Source organism: Odocoileus virginianus, chromosome 26, assembly GCF_023699985.2.
Source record: "Odocoileus virginianus isolate 20LAN1187 ecotype Illinois chromosome 26, Ovbor_1.2, whole genome shotgun sequence".
NCBI lineage: Eukaryota > Metazoa > Chordata > Mammalia > Artiodactyla > Cervidae > Odocoileus > Odocoileus virginianus.
The window spans coordinates 379,074-400,599 of record NC_069699.1 but is presented as its reverse complement, the minus strand read 5'-3'; the positions used below and the strand labels follow the sequence as shown (position 1 = coordinate 400,599).

The 21,526-nt window shown below is 43.3% G+C and overlaps 1 protein-coding gene across 6 annotated transcripts in view; it reads left to right on the top strand.

The window, feature by feature from the left end:
* The first annotated feature begins 14,072 nt into the window (after positions 1 to 14,072).
* Positions 14,073 to 21,526, top strand: part of SLC4A7 (solute carrier family 4 member 7) — a 118,971-nt gene continuing 111,517 nt past the window's right edge. For 2 of the 6 annotated variants that reach the window (XM_070455268.1, XM_070455267.1), the window contains exon 1: positions 14,075 to 14,337. In XM_070455268.1, coding sequence (XP_070311369.1) covers positions 14,290 to 14,337 — 48 coding nt within the window. In that variant the 5' untranslated portion in view covers positions 14,075 to 14,289. Of the gene's footprint in view, positions 14,338 to 14,967; positions 14,986 to 21,526 lie in introns of those variants that run through there. The other 4 variants (XM_070455271.1, XM_070455265.1, XM_070455266.1 and 1 more) reach the window with 4 other exon arrangements.

The following is a 21,526-nucleotide window of genomic DNA, read 5'->3' as shown; positions in this document are numbered from 1 at the left end:
ATCCCCGGTGGCTCCGTGGTAAAGAATCCACCTGCAATGCAGGAGCCGCAGGAGATGTGGGTTCGATCCCTGAATCGAGGAGATCTCTTGGAGTCGGGCATGGCAACCCATTCCAGTATCCTTGCCTGGAGAATCCCCATGGACAGAGGAGCCTGGAGGGCTATAGTCCACGGGGTCATAGAGTTGGACACGACTGAAGTGACTTACCACACAATGTACAATTCACTTACCTATACAAAGACCATACTTAACCAATGAATATTCAATACCCATCTCTAATTTGCCTGGAAAATTCCATGGACAGAGGAGCCTGGTGGGCTACCTTCCACGGGTTTGCAGAGTCAGACAGGAGCTACTGAGCATGGCGTGGCATCTCTAATCTTTTTAAAACTAGACAAAAGTATTTTGGGGGTGATTTCTATAATATTGTTCACCTGCATAGTTCTTGGGGAGCCTAAATATTAGAATAAAGCAGAAGCCTATTCAGTTGTACTCACCCTTGACCTGCTGGGTCTCTCCTAGAGTGCCTCAAAGGAGCCAGGAAGTTAAGTCTTGTATTTTTTTTTCCAGATCAGATCAGCATGCAATATGCTTGCCTAAGTAATAAGCATTATCTAGATAGGTAGGTAGATATGGACAGGATATTTGTTTTCTCTACAAATGTGATGTCTTAATGTGACTGGCAGTCAGATCTCTTTTGCAACACTCTTTGCGTTTGCATGGGCACTCTCCTTTAGGTAACAAAAGGTCATTCCCTGCCAGGGTATAACATGTCCACACTCGCATTGTGCTTTCCAGATTCAGGCTTTCTCCTACAAGCTGGAGGATGATCCAGACTTAAAGTGGGCTCTTGTTAGATACTACAAAAGAAATTTTGACTCATCGATTGATTCAAGGAATATTTACTCAGCTCCTAATCATAGGTGCCAGATACTGCCTTGGTCCTTGGAGGAGCAGGAATCCTCCAAGGACCTCGAGGTCATAAATCATAAATGAATCGATTCATTCCTGCTCCCATGGGACTTGCTGTTCGCTAATGGAAGCACATGTTAATTATCAAACAGATAAGACAGCATGCAATTAGAACTAGCAAGAAATGCTAGAAAGGAAATGGAAGTTTATAATATTTCTCAAATATTGCTGGTCAGAGAAGTCATCTAGGGCCCTTGTTAAAATAATGGATTCCTTTGGGCCCCATCACAGATCTGCTGAATCATGATCTCTAGGGAACTCCATATTTCTCACGAGTACCCCAGACAGTCCTTATGAACAAGCACATTTGGAAAACCTTGGTCTCATAGAATCTAAAACAAAAACAAAAACTCTCCCTTCCAACCAGGCAGTAATTTTAGAATCTTTCATTGTAAGAATCTTTCATTCTAAGGAAGGCTTATTTGGCAGGGCTCTGAGACTGTTTATAATAAGCGGCAGAAAACATCTAATTGAAATGTGTGTTTGCTGATGCTGATGACCTGTGGACTGGAACACCACCTTCGTGGAACCCCCATTAGGTTGCCAGGTAATGGGCTACTAGGTTTAGTTTGCTAGACATGAGACTGAAACTCCTGCAGTTTTCTTTCTCTTCCTTAGAGAAACAATCTTCTTATCCAGAAAATAAGTCACTGAGAATATTTATTTTAATAACAACTTTCTCCCTTTGGACCCCCCAGGATACTCAACAGACTTCATGGAAGGCTTCAGTTTAACCCATTCAAGTTTTGACTTGTCCTCTATTACAGAAGCGGTCCCTCTTGACAGGTTATGAATATCATAATATGGCATTCACATGGTTTAGTTTTAGTTACTATTACTGTATTTGGCTTTTTAATCACTCTTTTTTTTTTAATTTGGCTTTACCACACAGCCTGTGGGATCTTAGTTCCCCAGCTAAGATCAGGAACTGAACCTAGGCCCCCACAGGCCCCCACAGTAGAAGCACTGAGTCCTAACCACTGGACCACCCAGGAATTCCTAAAGTGTTTGGCTCTTTGAAAGTGGTATTTAAGTTCAGAATATTCCTATTGTAAACCACTGTAAAATTTCCATTAGTATTTTAGACCATTTTGTTCTAAAAATAATGTTTCCAGCTTTTTTCCCTCAATATAAAAGTGATTTATTCATAGTAGATATTTTTAGAAATCTATAAAAATGGAATTTTAAATTTAAAAATCACCTCTAATCCTACTACCTAGCATTTTAGTCTATTTACTTTTTAATAATTTATTGTTAGTTTTTAATATATTACATTCAGTTGATCTCTTGTTGATATATAGTTATAACTGGAATTATACTGTATATCAAGTTTATATCCAGATCTTTAAACAAAACTTGATACCATGAGCATTTTCCCATTAAAATTTAGAATATCTTTTTGATGAGTACATTATATTCCACCATATGGATATGCAAACATTTATTTAATAATTATTTACTGTTTCAGTTTCTTATGTTTTATTTTCTTTTTTTATTCTTTAATTGGAGGAAATTGCTTTACAACGTTGTGTCGGCTTCTGGCATACAACAGCACAATTCAGCCGTAACTACACGTGTCTCTTCCCTCCCGAGCTTCCCCCTCCCCTCATCCCACCCGCTACGTTATCATAGGCTGGGCTCCCTGTGCTGTGCAGGAACTTTTTACCAGTTATCTCATTTACATATGGTAGCACACATATGATTTTTAATTTTTTTACTTTCATACATAACATTGGCACAAACCTCTGAAGATAAATCTATGTCCATAGCTATGACTCATCTTAGAAGACAGTCCTCATCGTGAAACTGCTGGATGTAAGGACATGCTCTTCTTTTAGATTAATACATGTTGCCAAATTGCTTTTCAGGAAGATCATACCAGTTTAGACCAGAGAGCATTGTTAGAGGGAGAGGCTAGGAATTATCCTTGAACAGATGGATCCACTGTGACCCACAAACAGGAGAAAATAGATTAGATTTGTGGACACACCAATTGGCTCCTCTGTGTTCTGTGATCCCTGACTTGCATTCCTAACTCTGAAAATATATTTTCATAAATGAATGTCATAAGTAGCAAACGGAAAGAGCCATAACAACTTGTCTCTGCTATTGCACCACAGTCTCGAACATGTCTTACTGATGGTAAGTAGTCAGACCATCTTTATATACAATGGGCAGCTTATGACTGGAGTCATGGTCTGTATCTCTGCTTATATCATAAGTACTATTGCTAATTGGCATTTAAAGGGGAAACACAGCAAGTGGCTAATAATGCGAATATTAACAATGCCCCTACTACTACTAGTAGTATTCCCATTGGCAGGGGGTATATTCTCAGTTCTTAAATGGAAAGATTTCCGAATTCTCAGCGCATTTTCTGGTTGATTGTCTCTAAGAAAAGATGAAATGCCAGTGCCCGTAGCTTCATGCTTTGTAATATACTTTATTTCAGCTTTCTCTGCCCACTCAATTTTTAGTTATGTGTAATTGTTCTTAACGAACTTTAGTTATGAAAAGGAAAGGAAAAGGAAATCTTACAACATTTCAGTCCTAGTTACCCCAAGTTACAAGGACACACATGATATTTAAGACAAGCTGTCATGCGGGTGTGCTTGCCTGGTGACGAATGATAAACTAGCTAGTCCCACCAAATGAATCAGCTGGTATAAGAAAGGAAAACTAATTTACTTGAATAGTCTAGGGCTTCTGTTGCTTATGTTTGTGTGTGTGTAGAGAGAGAGAGTGGAGAAGGCACTGGCACCCCACTCCAGTACTCTTACCTGGGAAATCCCATGGATAGAGGAGCCTGGTAGGCTGCAGTCCATGGGGTCGCTAAGGGTCGGACACAACTGAGCTACTTCACTTTCACTTTTCACTTTCATGCATTGGAGATGGAAATGGCAACCCGCTCCAGGTTCTTGCCTGGAGAATCCCAGGGACAGGGGAACCTGGTGGGCTGCCGTCTATGGGGTCGCAGAGTCGGACACGACTGAAGCCACTTAGCAGCAGCAGCAGAGATAGAGAGTAGGTGTTCTGTCTCACATAGAAGCACAGGTTGTGCCGTATACTTGGCCTCTGGCCTCAAGCAGAGAAAATTGCAGAAGTTTCCAGGATGACTGGGGAACATTCAGAAGCACTTCAAGGGCTGACAGTCCTACTTGGTTTGATTTCTTTCCACTCTCTTTTGGCAATTCCTTACCAGCCCAAGTTTAGCAAAGCTACAGAAGAGGTACAAGAGGTACCCAGGCTGGTCGTGGGTGGGAACAAAACCCTAAGCAGAGGTAGCTGCCTTTAAGAGATATTTTTAGGGAGACGGAGGGCCCGGGTGTGGGACAGGAAAGGAAGCTGAAGATGCCAGGTAGAAGCTGGAAGCCGCTGCCACTGCAGGAGGAGACGGCCTCCACACAGGAGCTCTAGAGAGCAGCGTATCCGGGGCTCCGCATGGTTAACGAGGTGCAGCACCATCCTGCCAAGTGTTTTCTTCTTTATTACCTTATTTGGCTTTTGTAACATCTTTGAATTAAACAGAACAAGTATTTACAGGTCTGTAATCCTCTATTTAAAACCCTTAGGGCCAGATAGTTTAGATTTCAGAATTTATCAGACCTTAGACACATAATATAATGCCAGTTACGAATGTTATGAAACACTCCTAGTAGTGACTGGGACAACATCCTGTTTTCAGGCACATTAATATTTCAGTAACGAGGAATATGGGAAGCCACAGTAAGAGATAAAGAATATCAACAGCCTCATCTTGGTCAAGGTTAGGTTTTTGTAGCCAAATGAGTTGTGAAAAGCCATAAGCTTTTCAGAAATTTATGGAGCTTGCAACTGAAGATAAGGAATTATGGCCTCAATTATTCCCATTTTATAGATGACAGAACAGAAGTTCAGCGACATGAAGTGACATATCCAATGTTAGTTTTCGATTATTTTAAAATGGGGTTATTATGAATACTCTGAGACAATCTAAAACAATCCAAGTACTCATTTCAACATTCATGCGTGGAGAGTTTTGTTTTGAGAGTTTTGATTCCATGGCAAAAAGACATTTTCTTCCATCTCTGCCTCCCTGGAAGTCTACTGCATTTTTGTCTACATTTCTCAAAATGAGGCCTTGGGATTTTAGATCTCCCCTTTGGTTCAGGTGAGTTCTTCTCCAAAATTCATTGTAGTCTCAGTCATGGGCCCAGTTGAAGGGACCACTTTTGTAAAAGAGGTAAGCATTTATTGAAACGTAGCTATAACATAAAAAGAGTGGTCCTGAGAAGAAGAAAAAAAATCAGTAAGGGTCTTTCAATGCATCCTTAGCCCAAGCACTAAGAGTAACAGTCTTTGGAAAGCAACCAAAACATAAACCACACCCAGGTATGTCTAAGTGTGACGGAAATGGACTCTGACTTTGCAAGAACACTGCCTACAACCAAAGGTGCAACACTCTTTAAAAGGAATTTGTTGGCACATCTTGGAGTGCCAGTACTGTACTCACTTGCCACCTGTCCTTCAACAGTCGATGACGCTATTCTGATGCCTGAGCAAACTAGATGGTGGCCAACAACTCTGAGCTGACACGGGAAAAAATGGCATTGCTAAAGAAACAATGAGGGACTTCCCTGGTGGTCCAGTGGTTAAAAATCTGCCTTCCAATGTAGGGGGTGCAGGTTCAATCCCTGGTTGGGGAACTAAGATCCCACAGGCCATGGGGCAACTAAGCCCATGTGCCACAGCTGCTGAGCCTGTGCCCTGCAATGAAAGATCCCGTGTGATGCAGAGAAATCCCGCTACTGCAAGTAGGACCTGACGCAGTCAAAGAACTGAATCAAAAGAAATAATGAGCTGTCTAGTCCAGCTGGTCTCAGATGCCTTCCTAACTTGCTATGTTATTTGACTTGCTTGTTATTTGACTTGCTTGTTATTTGACCATAATTATGCTCACAATATTTAGTTTCAATAATTGTTCCTTTTGAATATAGGAGGATAAAAGAATTCAGAAACAGACATACAAATGTCTTTGCACATATCAGTAAGAAACGACAATCATTGAAAAGTGTCCATTGTACAGAAAGTCCCACGTTAGAGATTCCCACAATGTAATGTACATTCGTTGCTTGACTGGTTTCCACTCTGAACTCTATGAGATCAGGTGTGGGCTTTTTGGTTTTGTTTTGTTTTAACTTATCTGTGGAGAAGGAAATAGCAACCCACTCCAGTATCCTTCCCTGGAGAATCCCACGGACAGCGAGCCTGGTGGGCTACAGTCCACAGGGTCACAAAGAGTCGGACGTGACTGAAGCGACTTAGCACATCAGTAGGCCTAGCCTGCAGGAATAAAAGGAATTTTTTCAACTATTTTCCTTTTGTCTTTCCTCTGTTGAGGATGCTCTGGTGCTCCTGGAAACACTATTCCAAGGATTTCTGTTTTCCTTATAGAATGAGATGATTAGAATGGTTTACATTGCAGCTACCACCAAGAAGAGGTAAGGAGGAGAGAGAGTTGCCAAGGGATCCTCAGCTAACACTTTTCAAAATGACAGAGACACTATTATTCTTAAAAAAAAAAAGGTTCTGGCTCAAAGGGGACTGTTGGGGGAAGATTGTTCACACCTCAGGATGAAGATCTTGCCAAGGGATGGTATCCGAGACCCTACTAGTATTACCTGCTGTTCCAGAAACCCAGGAAGTGTCCTGAATCTGGGATACAGTTGTCAGTAACTTTCGGTGCTATAAGTTCATTTGAGTGATGAATTTAGGTGCACATCCATCTTTGTTTAGCAAATGCTTCCCTGTGCTACATTCTGGATGAGTATTTAAAAGACTAAGATAACAATTTGCCTTTCAGAAATTTTGAACACGTCATAGCCATCTCCATTGGCATGAAAGCAATTTTAACACATTATCTCCTTTACTTACTACAACCATCACCTCGGGATGAACTCTGGCTGAATACGAATTAAGTGGGCACTTGAGAGTAATCCATTCTCTAATTCAGACTTTTACTACATTATTTTTCCAGCCAGTGGGATGAAGTGAAGAGTGAAAAAAGTGCACAGCAACACAGAAGTCACTCAAAAAATAATTTTGGACTAAATAAACCAAAGGCTTATCCTGTTTTTTTCACAAGTGGATTTTTCTTTCCACAATTCATTTGTCTAGCGTGGTCTCCTGAGCATATATTTTTAAGCCCTTCTTGAAGTTGCCCAATATTTCATGCAAAGATGGGTTCGATAAAGGACAGAAATGGTATGGACCTAACAGAAGCAGAAGATATTAAGAAGAGGTGGCAAGAATATACAGAATTGTACAAAAAAGATCTTCACGACCCAGATAATCACAATGGTGTGATCACTCACCTAGAGCCAGACATCCTGGAATGTGAAGTTGAGTGGGCCTTAGGAAGCATCACTACGAACAAAGCTAGTGGAGGTGATGGAATTCCAGTTGAGCTATTTCAAATCCTGGAAGATGACACTGTGAAAGTGCTGCACTCAACATGCCTGCAAATATGGAAAACTCAGCAGTGGCCACAGGACTGGAAAAAGGTCAGTTTTCACTGCAATCCCTAAGAAAGGCAATCCCAAAGAATGGTCAAACTACTGCACAACTGCACTCATCTCACACACTAGCAAAGTAATGCTCAAAATTCTCCAAACCAGGATTCAACAGTACCTGAACCATGAACTTCCAGATGTTCAAGCTGGATTTAGAAAATGCAGAAGAACCAGAGATCAAATTGCCAACATCCGTTGGATCACTGAAAAAGCACGAGAGTTCCAGAAAAACATCTATTTCTGCTTTATTGACTATGCCAAAGCCTTTGACTGCATGGATCATGACAAACTGTGGAAAATTCTGAAAGAGATGGGAATACCAGGCCACCTGACCTGCCTCTTGAGAAACCTGTATGCAGGTCAGGAAGCAACAGTTAGAACTGGACACGGAACAACAGACTGGTTCCAAATAGGAAAAGGAGTATGTCAAGGCTGTATATTGTCACCCTGCTTATTTAACTTATATGCAGAGTACATCATGAGAAACGCTGGGCTGGAGGAAGCACAAGCTGGAATCAAGATTGCTGGGAGAAATAACAATAACCTCAGATATGCAGATGACACCACACTTATGGCAGAAAGTGAAGAGGAACTAAAAAGCCTCTTGATGAAAGTGAAAGAGGAGAGTGAAAAAGTTGGCTTAAAGCTCAACATTCAGAAAACTAAGATCATGGCATCTGGTCCCATCACTTTATGGGAAATAGATGGGGAGACAGTGGAAACAGTGTCAGACTTTATTTTTTGGGGCTCCAAAATCACTGCAGATGGTGATTGCAGCCATGAAACTAAAAGATGCTTACTTCTTAGAAGGAAAGTTATGACCAACCTAGATAGCATATTAAAAAACAGAGACATTACTTTGCCAACAAAGGTCCATCTAGTCAAGGCTATGTTTTTTCCAGTGGTCATGTGTGGATGTGAGAGTTGGACTGTGAAGAAAGCTGAGTGCCAAAGAATTGATGCTTTTGAACTGTGGTGTTGGAGAAGACTATTGAGAGTCCCTTGGACTGCAAGGAGATCCAACCAGTCCATCCTAAAGGAGATCAGTCCTGGGTGTTCACTGGAAGGATTGATGCTGAAGCTGAAACTCCAATACTTTGGCCACCTGATGTGAAGTGCTGACTCACTGGAAAATACCCTGGTGCTGGGAGGGATTGGGGGCAGGAGGAGAAGGGGACGACAGAGGATGAGATGGTTAGATGGCATCACCGACTCGATGGACATGAGTTTGAATAAACTCCGGGAGTTGGTGATGGACAGGGAGGCCTGGCGTGCTGCAATTCATGGGGTAGCAAAGAGTCGGACAAGACTGAGTGACTGAACTGAACTTAAGTTGCCTACTCAGCTCTTTCAATTCTGGCACCAAGGATACAGGTTCAAACTCTGCACCTGTCACTACTTTGGCCATATTTTCAGATGTCTCCCAAGATGATCCTAGGTCTAGGGATGCTTGCCTTCTCTATTCTCTGTCTACCACATCCATTGAATTAACACAGGTGCAGAGATCTTACAAAGGCCAACCACTCTTCTAGGCATGCTGGGAATACAACAGGCAAAAAAAAATGACTGTTTGCATGAAGCTTACATGGAGTACTTGTTAATTTCTGCCTAATGTTAAAAACCATTGGTTACGCTAAAGCCTTTGACTGTGTGGATCACAACAAACTGTGGAAAATTCTTAAAGAAATGGAAATACCAGACCAACTTACCTATATCCTGAGAAGCCTGTATGTGGGTTAAGAAGCAACAGTTAGAACCAGACATGGAACAATTGACTTGTTCCAAATTGGGAAAGGAGTATGACAGGGCTGTATATTGTCACCCTGCTTATTTAACTTCTATGCAGAATACATAATGAGAAATGCCAGACTGAAGGAATCACAAGCTGGAATCAAGATTGCCAGGGGAAATAACAACAACCTCAGATATGCAGATGATACCACTCTAATGGCAGAAAGTGAATAGGAACTAAAGAGTCTCTTGATGAGGGTGAAAGAGGAGAGAGAAAAAACTGGCTTAAAACTCAACATTCAGAAAACCAAGATCATGGCATCTGGTCCCACTACTTCATGGCAACTAGAAGGGGAAAAAGTGGAAGCAGTAACAGATTGATTTTCTTGGGCTCCAAAATCACTGGTGACAGTGACTGAAACCATGAAATTAAAACATGCTTGCTCCTTGGAAGAAAAGCTATGAAAAACCTAGCCAGCATATTAAAAGGTAAAGACATCACTTTGTCAACAAAGGACCCTATAGTTCCAGTGGTCATGTGTGGATGTGAGAGCTGGACCATAAAGAAGCCTGAGCACCAAAGAACTGATGTTTTTGGACTGTGGTATTGGAGAAGACTCTTGAGAGTCCCTTGGACTGCAAGGAGACCAAACCAGTCAATCCTAAAGGAAATCAACCCCGAATAGTCATTGGGAGAACTGATGCTGAAGCTGAAGCTCCAATCCTTTGGCCACCGGATGCGAAGTGCTGACTCACTGGAAAAGACCCTGATGTTGGGAAAGACTGAAGGCAAAAGCAGAAGAGGGTGGCAAAGGATGAGATGGTTAGATGGCATCACTGACCTAGCAGACATGAATATGAGCAAGTGGAGGACAGAGGAACCTGGTGTGCTGTAGTCCACGGCGTCACAAGGAGTTGGACACGACTTAGTGACTCAACAACAACAACACTGTTAAAATTAATCAATAATTTAAAAATTAATTGATAGCCAATCTAAGGAAGAAATGGATGATTTTATTTGAGCCAACCTGGAGGGTTATAGCACAGGAGATAGTCTTTCAGAAAGCTCTGAAGACTGGTTTGACCATTAGAGGTCAAAGTACAGCTATATATCTTTTTAAGACAAATAGTATACTTCGAAGTAAAATATTGACAGTTTACATAGTGCAACAAGGTGAGTAGTGGGTCCCTGTGGCTCCTTGCAGGATTGAGAAAGGAGTATTATCTCCTAAGGAATTACCTTGCTGGTGCCAGGAGGAAATTGCCTTTTTTTTTGGCTAGTAGGCATTCCCGTGTCTTCTAAGAGGATCTAGTTAACATGTAATGAAAATGTACAATTCACACTAAAACAGAGAGGGTGGTGACTCAGACGGTAGAAAATAATGTATGTTAAACTTTTCTTTTCTTGCCTATAATTTGTTGCATCAGCATGTGTGTGTGAGTGCACAGACAATAACCATAATGAAGCATAAATAAATAAAAAGTTATAAAAATAACTGCCGTATAGAAAAATAAAGCAGAGAAGGGTGATAGAAGTTGTTCTGTACACACTAATCATAGCTTTTTGGTAGGGAAGCTTCATTTCAATAATTGTTGTTCAGTTGCTAAGTCATGTCCAACTCTTTGTGACCCCATGGACTGCAGCATGCCAGGCTTCCCTGTCATTCACTGTCTCCAGGAGCTTGCTTAAACTCACCTCTATTGAGCCAGTGATGCCATCCAACCATCTTGTCCTGTCATCCCCTTCTTCTCCTGCTTTCAATCTTTCCAAGCATCAGGGTCTTTTCTAATGAGTTGGCTCTTCACATCAGATGGATGAGCCCAGATTTAATTCTCCAATATAAATCACACTCACATTGTTATAGTATGGGTAAAAGTGATTGATGCCTTACACAACTTTAGGAGGCTCCTTTTTTTTTTCTTTTTAAATTCCAGTTTCTTTCTTTCTTCATATTTTTTCCTTTTCATTCTTGTTTCATCTTTTCATTCTTTTTATCAGTGTTCAACTTTCTTTCCTGAGGCATTCAGTTCAGTTCAGTTACTCGGTCATGTCTGACTCTTTGTGACCCCATGAACCGCAGCTCGCCAGGCCTCCCTGTCCATCATCAACTCCCGGAGTCCACCCATACCCATGTCCATTGAGTCGGTGATGCCATCCAATCACTTCATCCTCTGTCGTCCTCTTCTCCTCCCACCCTCAATCTTTCCCAGCATCAGGGTCTTTTCAAATGAGTCAGCACTTTGCATCAGGTGGCCAAAGTATTGGAGTTTCAGCTTCAGCATCAGGCCTTCCAATGAATACTCAGGACTTATTTCTTAGGATGGACTTGTTGGATCTCCTTGCAGTCCAAGGGACTCTCAAGAGTCTTCTCCAACACCACAGTTCAGAAGCATCAATTCTTCGGCACTCAGCTCTCTCTATAGTCCAGCTCACATCCATACATGATCATTGGAAAAACCATAGCCTTGACTAGATGGACCTTTGTTGGCAAAGTAATTTCTCTGGTTTTTAAAATGCTGTATAGGCTGGTCATAACTTTCCTTCCAAGGAGTAAGCACCTTTTAATCTCCTGGCTGCAATCACCATCTGCAGTGATTTTGGAGACCAGAAAAATAGTCAGCCACTGTTTCCACTGTTTCCCCATCTGTTTGCCACGAAGTGATGGGACCAGATGCCATGATCTTAGCTTTCTGAATGTTGAGCTTTAAGCCAACTTTTTCACTCTCCTCTTTCACTTTCATCAAGAGGCTCTTTAGTTCTTCACTTTCTGCCACTTATGGCTCTTAAGTGGTGTCATCTGCATATCTGAGGTTATTGATATTTCTCCCGGCAATCTTGATTTCAGCTTGTGCTTCCTCCAGCCCAGCGTTTCTCATGATGTACTCTGCATATAAGTTAAATAAGCAAGGTGACAATATACAGCCTTGACATACTCCTTTTCCTATTTGGAACCAGTCTGTTGTTCCGTGTCCAGTTCTAACTGTTGCTTCCTGACCTGCATACAGGTTTCTCAAGAGGCAGGTCGGATGGTCTAGTATTTCCATCTCTTTCAGAAATGGTGCAATAGAAAGAAAAGTTACAGTAATCAGGATTTAAAACTAGTTATCTTGCTGAGCACTGAAGAATTTATGCTTTTGAACTGTGGTGTTGGAGAAGACTCTGGAGAGTCTCTTGATAGCAAGGAGATCCAACCAGTCCACTCTAGAGGAAATTAGTCCTGAATATTCATTGGAAGGACTGATGCTGAAGCTGAAAGTCCAATACTTTGGCCACCTGATGCGAAGAACTGACTCGCTGGAAATGACCCTGATGCTGGGAGAGACTGAAGGCGGAGGAGAAGGGGACGACAGAGGATGAGATTGTTGGATGCCATCACCGACTCAATGGACATGAGTTTGTGTATGTTCTGAGAGTTGGTGATGGACAGGGAAGTCTGGCGTGCTGCAGTCCATAGGGTCACAAAGAGTTGGACATGACTGAGCAACTGAACTGAACTGAACCGAACTGAAGTGATCCTCCTGAGCCTTGGCCTCCTCATCTGTAAAATGGTGATAACAGAACATATGCTGTGCTTATTGCCTGGATCAGACATGCAGCAAGTCTGCCTTAATTTAGAGAGTCTAATTGTTGACTTCTTTATTTTTTAAGTCTTTGTTAAATTTGTTACAGTATTGCTTCTCTCGCTCTCTTTTTTAATGTTTTGGTTTTTCCGCCCTGAGGCAAGTGAGATCTTAGCTCCCCCATCAGAGATCACACCCGCAGCCCTGGCATTGGAAGGCGAAATCTTAACCACTGGACCACCAGGGAAGGCCCACGTGGGCTTCCGTAACGGGTAGCACATTTGGTCTATATACAAGTAAGATGCCCACCTAGAAATAACACTCTAGAAAACTTGGGAAAAGGGGACTACGATGCAGACCAGGAAGGAGTCATCGAGTATACTTAACTATTTCTGACAAAGAGCTTTACTAATATCCATTTTGAGATGGATAGTATAAGTGTTCCAGACCTGCTGTCACATACAGTTTCCTTCCATAGCACTGATGCAGCTCTTTCTGTTCCCTTTTCTGAACACTTAAGACAACCCAGTTAACAATAATGCCTATGATAAGCATGATACCTGTCGGGCACGTTTATGGATGGACATTCACCCAATCCTTAAACGACCCTGCGTGGTAAGCACCTCACTATCTGCAGTCAGAGCTGTGCATGTGAGTGGGAGCGCCCCAGAGGATGGACTCGAGCGTGGCGCTGCCGCGGTGCCCGGCCAGGGGCCCCAGCACACGAGGACGCCTGGCCAGCGGTGTGCGCTCTTTTACCCCTGTAGCCTCCGCGCCCCCGCCCCGCCCCGCCCCAGCTGGGGTTTCTGGCAGTAGAACTGAGAGCAGTCCTGACCACCTAGCTCCTTTGGGGTTTCGGTGAGCGTCCTTGGAAAGGGGGCGACCGTCTTCCCTCCCACCTCGAGGAACGTGATTAGAAGGTGGGCTCCGCGGTGACTCCCACCCCACCTCGGATGAGGGAAGATGAGCTACACGCTTAGCTTCGGTCACTAAAGATTTGACAAAGAGGGGCAGGCCTCTCGAGGGGGTGGCACAGTGCGGAGACGAGCTTGAAGCCCCAAGGGCCTCCGATGGGCGGGGACGCGCGCCGCCCGCCTCCTCCCGCCCACCTCCGGCGCCCGGCCGCGGGGCCGGCGCGCGTCCCGGAGGCCCGCAGGGCCCGGAGGCCGCGGGCGGGGCCTGCGCGGCGCGTCACGGCCGGGCCCCGCCCCTCGCATCCGCGGCGCCGCCTCCGCGCCGGGCCTGCGGCTCGCTCAGTTCTCGCTCCACGTTACCCGCTGCGGCCTCGGGCCCCGCGAGAGGCAGCCCGCCTGCCGCCGCGCACGCGCTCCCGTCTCGCGCTCACGGCTCTCCCCACGCGCGCGCCTCGCGGACGAGCGCAAGTTCGTTTCCCCTCGCGCGCCGGGCTCTAGGCGGCGGGCGGAGCGCACGGGGCAACAGCGGAGCGGCCGTGCAGCGGACTGGACGGCAAACCATGGAGGCGGACGGGACCGGCGAGCAGATGAGACCGCTCCTCACCCGGGTAACTGGCAGGATGCTGGCGGCGGGCTCCTCGGCGGGGGCGCGGGACGCGGCGGACAAAGGTGGGGGCGCGGCGGGGCGGCCGCTGTCCCGTGTCCGGCCCCGCAGCCGCCGCGGCCGGCGCGCCTGCCTCCCCTTTGTGTGGCTGCCTGGGGCGGGGGGCGGGCGGGCGGCGCTGGGGAGGCCGGAGCGGGGCCGGCGGCGCGTCCCGGGGGCCCAGCAGCCCGGCAGGCGCCGCCTCCGCCCCGCGGCGTTCGCCTCTCCTTCCCGGCCTTCTCTCCTCCCGGGGCTCGCTTCCGAGGATCTCGGCGCCGGTCAGACCCTCAGAAACCCACCTCCCCCCCCGAGAGGCGTGCGGTCCCACCTGGCGACGCCGCAGGCCGCGGTGAGGAGATGGTGAAGCTCCCCGTCTGCCCACCGCCCGCAAGCCGTGCGCTTTGTTTCGGGACTTCTCCGGCCGCGTGGACGAGCCGCCCGCCTTTGGCGGCCACGGTTCCTCTCGCCGCCTCCGTTGCGCCGCCTCCTCTCCTGGCGAGAACCCGGGTGCCCTCTTGCCACCAGCCAAGCGTGGAGGGGAAGGTGTTCCGAGCCCTGCGCTCTACTCTTCCCAGCAGGATCGCGTTTTCGCTGGAGCTCGGAGTGGTATCGGGTGAGGGGCCGTCGGGGGTGGGCTTTCAGAAGTTCTGCCGTCGAGTTTGGGACCCGACGGGCCCAGGCTAGACAAACCGACTTCCTGCTTTCATGGGGGATGCGCAGGTCCCCACGGCTGTGACTCAAAGGGCAGAGAGGTGTTAGAAATTTTCCTACTTCCAGCAAAGGAGGAAAGGTTGCAGTGAAAAATTTTCCAGTCTTTCACAACTAACAGGAAAATTGCTTTTCATGTATTCTTATTCAAGAATCTCACTTATTCCACCCCCCTCCACCTCCCCGTCCTTTTAGAGATTGTAACACCGTGGAGAGTAGTCACTCATCCTTTCAGTGTGTTCACCTATGACTTCTCAAAACATGGAGAAAACGTATCCAGACAGTGAAGTTACTTAGCAGTGGTACTGATGGTAATAGAATCCTGGAAACTCGTCAGTCCTAAGGAATCTATTGTAGTTCTTTGTGTGCCCTTTGAATAAGCTTATTTTAGATGTATTGCTTAGCACCTTCTCTAATAGCATGTATCAGATGCACTTGGCTGTTCTTAAATTTATCATTTGCAGACTTTTAGTTCAGAGTGGTAAAGAGCCTCAGCGTTTTCTTAAAGCTGAAGAGAAACTATGATGTGTTCTCAAATATTATCTTCTTAGTTAGCAAAGGAAGCCCGTGATAATGCATTGCCTTACCAAATCCTTCCTTCATTCATTGTGATAACACTGGGAACCCATTCTGTAGTATCCAACGGAGACAGAAACAGCTCTGCTGAAGTGAGGGAGACAGACGACAGGGGGATTATCAAACGCTGTTAATGACTTGGCAGAGGAGCACTTTGCAAGTGTATGCCTCCTAAGTCTTGGGAAGAGAATACTTGGCCGCAGTAGCCATATACACATTGATAATGTAAATCAAAGGTGATAACCTATCACAATCTAAAAATAGAATGAGAGGACTGGAAAATTGGTGGCTTAAGTTAGTAGAGAACACTGTTACTTGAAAACTGGGAAGAGAGGAACTGTTTGCATTGACAGAGTTAACTCTTTGCTCATTGATTTTCCCCTGGTAAATGAAAGTCAAAAAAGTGGAAGATTATATTTGTCAATTGTAACTTCTCTAAGGCCTAACCAACTGCTTAGCATAGTAAAAAAAAAAAAAAGTAGAATAAAAAGATTATTCCTAAAATGCCATCTTAAGGATGTAATTATGCAAAATTTTTTGAATGAATTGATGGCAGTTTATGTTGCTCTGAAACTGGAGCCCATCTGTTTCATTACTTAGGCTCCAAGCTTTCTTCTCTTAAAATTGTGTAATTGTCATTGAGTGTGGTTTTGGGATAAAGAGGAAAGTCATTTGTCTTAATAGGAAAAAAAATCAATTTTTGTTTTGCCTGTATGCTCAGTCTGCAACTTGTGTCTCTTTCTGCAACTTTTGTTGCTTTATTACAAAAACTCAATCATCTTGTTAAATCCTGTTACAACAAATAGCACTGTTAGAAGGTCCCCAGGTTTTAGCAAATGTTCTGCTTGTAAACAGTACATAATTTAACAAAATTCTGTCACTTATTAGATAAGTTCATCCATTTTACAGCATTTCTATTAAGTATCTCCTAGGTGCAGGCACTGGGGATGCAGTCAGACAAGGTGGGCAGAGCTCTAGTCTCATTGAGTTTATTTTGGCAAGTGTAGTGAATAGAATGATAAGTGTTTGCATTTGTGCTAATTCCATCAGTGAGTGCCAATTAAAATACATTCATGAGCCTGTGAAAAATACTTTTAGGAAAGTAGTTGTTAGTATATTAACAGCCTGGTATGACTTCAGAGATAATTGGTAGTAGAGGTGATTGATAGGTCTGTAAGTGTGCAGTCTCTTTGGGGAGCTCTCTGGATAGCTCTAGGGATATCACGCACCCCAGGCACATGATAAGGATTTTTAGTTCCCCTTTGGCCTTGTAGTTGGTGTCTCTGGGCCACCATCCATGGAGGTGTGATAAAGGGAGAAATAGCAAATCTGTCTTCAGTTCACCTGAAACCGTAGGATACTTGAGTTGGATTGAATTGCTTTATTTGGTAACTGAGCCTGGTAAGTATACCCATTTTCTTCTAAGAGAACTTAAGATACGGAAACAGTGTTTTGTTACGCTTGACTGCAGTTACTTGCGTAGGTTAAAATCGAAGGCCAAAGTAGCAAGTCGCGTGGTGGTGAAGGAACCTGGTGTGTTGTGTTAGTGGTATGTGGTGTGCTAAAACCTTGGTACTGATAGTTGTCAACATCCTGTAATGGGTTGTTTTTCTTCCGCTTTCCTTTCCTTTCTTTCTTACTGTATTTTGCCACAGATGTGATCTTAAATTGGATAGTATATGCAGCTCACAAAATGGGTCTTTTATATCAAGGAGCATACAGGTGATTCATGGGGTTAAAATGATAGGTTATTCAGTGCGGCTTTTGATTGCTATGATAGCTTCCTCGTACTGATTACTACTTCTTCTATAGTTACCACTTTTGTGCACGCACTGTTTTCAATTTTACAATGAACATCAGTTTTTATATGTGTAAAGATCAGTCAGCTACCTCACCCTCTTTTTTAAGCCCTCTTGTGAACATGAGAATTTTTGATTCCTGTACAAAGTGGGTAGCTATACCAACATTATAACTGACAGTGAAGTTTGCCTCTGTTTTTGTTAGCAGTCAACTTCATGTATTTTGCTGAGTAATGCTCATTGAATTTTACAATTTAGGGAGACTTTCAGGATTATTTGCAACTGCACCTGACCCTTGAACAGCACAGAAGTTAGGAGTGCCGACCCTCCATGCAGTCAAAAATCCTCCGTATCTGCAGTTCCACGTCCACAGATTCAACTGCCTGTGGATTGTGCAGAACTGTGATATGTATTTCTTGGACAGAATCCACATGGATTGTTCGAGGATCAGCCATGTAATGATAATACACCATCAAGGGATCTATGGTTGGCCTAGTGTCCTGACAGTATTTGACGGCGCTGCTGCTGCTGGTCTGCTGAAGGCAGAGGGCCAGCAGATTGGAGTGGTGACGGATTCCTAAGTTCCTGACTCTCTGCTTCTGTGGCTGAGTGCTTTTCATTGACTGTTTAAAACCAGAGTGGCCAAACATGTTTTCAGTGCTTGCCTTATTTAGGGAGATAATGAGATTATGATATAGATTTGCATTTTTATCTGGAGCTGATATACTGGTACAGAAAAGTTCTAGTTTGACTATTTCAAGCATATTTTTAAGTGTTTTAAGTTTTCTTTAGCCATAGTTTGAATTTTAATAAGTTTATTTAGAGCAATAAATACTACAGTGAAGGGTGAAACACATTTCTTTCATAACAAGATAGAAGAAGATGCACTAATATTTTAAATATCCTTTCTTTTTCTTTGTAGAGTGTTATGTCGACTGGTGTCATTTGACCCTCATCCTTCTCACATGTCAGGCAGTGTAGCATTCTCCTTCCTGGATTCTAGGACTGCACTGCTTCTTTTTGTCAGATTGCTTGATTTGGAGAGCTGTTGACATGTATATCCTCTCTCTTTAGGAACTTGGGAAGTGGATGTATCTTTGAAAATGGATTCACAATTTGCAAGATGCCGATACTCATGCAGAGCATGAGAAGGGAAAAGTTGACACTCAAAATCTTTTTTTCTCATAATTTCCCATACCATATAGTTAACACTTGGTGCTTTTGTGTTTGGTGCATGTTCTTTTATATACAGAATATTTTCAGCCTAATACTACTGTTTATTCTGTTAAAATACTGACAATACTTACACTGAATTCCTCTCACTTTAGGAATTGATGTATTCAACAATAACCAAAAAAAAAAAAAAAAAAGGAATAAAGCAAATGTATGCATAGTGGACTGTCTTCCCTTTGAGTTCCATGGTAGTGGTGGGGCTGTTGCTGTTCAAGTAAATCATTTAGAAACAAATTTTTGAAAAGAATTTAAATTAGAAGTTCCCATTTTACTATGCTTTGGCCACTGGGCTATTGATCTAGAAAACATGTCTTCTTTTTCAAAATTTTAGCACTTTTTAATATTTGCCTTGAGTAGGTGGGGTTCTGGGGGGAGGAGGTGTCAGGGAAGGGAGGGCAGAGGACAGGGCTGCGTTTGTCTGAATTGCAGCCTTAGCCTCAGGCCTGGTGAGAGGAGCTTGGGCCAGGCTTCAGCCTTTGCTGGTTCTCTCCTGTCCATGCCCTTCTGAACCGCCCTCAAACCAACTGTGGTGGCCCTGTGCATGATATTAATGTCACTGTGCGTGATGTTAATCCCTCTTCTCTCCTAATCATTTCTGCTGCTAGACTGTAATCATGCTTGGGAATTCTTTGGTCTGCATTTGAAAAGCACAGAATTTTCTTTGTTTCTCCTGGGCACTTACAAAGTCAAGTTCAGATTTGCTGTGGAATTTTATTCCTAGTAGATGCAATTGTCTAATGTAAAATGTATTGTGTTTTTAAAATCACAGAAAAGATTACATATTGTATAAGATGAATTAAAGTACAAATTTCTTAATTCTGTTAATTTATTTTTTTACAATAAGAGACACGTGTAAAAATCAGACCACAACTGCTTGTAATATCAGTAGTTCCCACAGTTATTTAATAGAATTTAGTTTTCGTTATATCATTAATTGTTAAATATGATCCCTTTGAGTATGCTTTATTCACTTGCACCAAGGAGCATGTCATAGTGAATTTTCTGCTATTTTTTCATTAGCTTTGTGTGAGAAGTGCCCTGAGTTCTGCCCTAGCATTGGGTATTAATGGTGCCATAGAAATACAGCAGTTATTTAAAATTGCTTCTAAAATAGATATGCGCATGGGGACTATGGAAGTGCCTCTGGGGTCCTTGAATCCACAGAAACTGAAAAAATTTAAGCTTGTGTGTGTTACTTTCTGGAAGAGGGTCAAATAGCTTATATTTAGATTTCAAAGGACTTTATAATTCGAAAAACAGCCAAGGCCTAGTCTAAAAGTTAGCTCAGCTTGGTTTTGTGCCTTTCTTGAAAGTTCACAGGTTTATGTTTTGCTTAACTAGATGACTGATGATTAAATTCACCTCAGTATTTGCTAAAGTTTTTTCCAGAATACTGTGTACCTGTAGAAGGTTTTGCAAAAGAACCGTTTTGTAGCCAAATCAAGTTTGGGAAATGTCACAGGCTGTACTTCTGGGAGATTCACAGTGATTAATTAGAGGCTCTGAGAAATCCTGTAATAAAGACATTCAGCTTTAATGGGGAGAGAATGCAGCCGTGTGAGGTAGGAATTCCTGACGGTTCTTACAGAACATGCACAGTAGGTCACTGGGGCTTCCCTGGGGCCCAGTCGTTGGGGCTCAGTACTCCCACTGCACGGGCGCAGGTCCCGTCTCTGGTGGGGAGCCTCCCCCTCAGAGAGCAGGTCACTAATATGCTGTGCTATTATAGGTCTAAGGAAGCAAATCCTGCAGTGTTTATAATCACTTTGTTACAGTAACAGGAGAGATTTGAACAGTATCACCTAGGGAGGTACTTTGGAAGCAACATGAAAGGGCCCTGGTTGAATAAATTATGCTCCATCCACACAGTAGGTTACCACAGCTATGAAAAATGAATGAGGAGGAGCTTTTTGTACTGATGTGGAGGGATCTCGCAAATAAATTGATTTAAAAAAATCAGGGTGTGGGTCAGAAGATACTATTTCATGCCTTTTCTCTAAGGAGCGTAATAAAGAATGTATATTCTACTTATGGGCTTCCCTGGTGGCTGAGCTGGTAAAGAATCCGACCTTGATTCGATCCCTGGGTTGGGAAGATCCCCTGGAGAAGGGAGAGGCTACTCACTCCGGTATTCTGGCCTGGAGAATCCGTGTACTGTATAGTCCGTGGAGCTGCAAAGAGTGACATGATAAATGATTGCCATTGAAGGTATGAAGGAACAGGACTTGAGACCAGAGCGGGACCAAAGCTTCACTGTGTACCTTGTAATGTGCGTTTGATTTTTGAACCATGCAAACATATTCAGGAAAATAGGATGGTCTCTTATATTATTTTATGTCATGGGTTGACATACCTATCTAGGTATTTCATGAGAAACAGTTGTGTATCTGTTGATATAGTCTAATACATTATGAACTACTTAATTTTTCATGTTATAAAGGTACCACGTAACAATAAATGTCTGTCAGTAAAATCACACACTACATTCCTAATTATAATATTGAATGCTCGAGTCCCTTGGAAATTTTGAATTCATTTGTCACTAATGTCCTGATCCTTCTCTCCCTTTCAGCTTCTTTCTATCCAAGGCTTTAAATTAGTGAGGAGTCAGTGGAAGGTAGGATGTGGGGAGAGACTGAGAGTGTTGCTGTTACAAATGAATGTGCCTTACTTGTAAGGAAGTGGCTCTATAGTTTTGTGTGTGTCTGTATAATATATACACACATATGTGTCTTTAAAGTTAGAATTTTCCTTTGTGGTTTTTATACTTCCCTTCGATTGAAGATCGTGTATGTGAAAAAAATTACTTAGTTCTCTCCTTCTTGAGTTGGAGCCTAG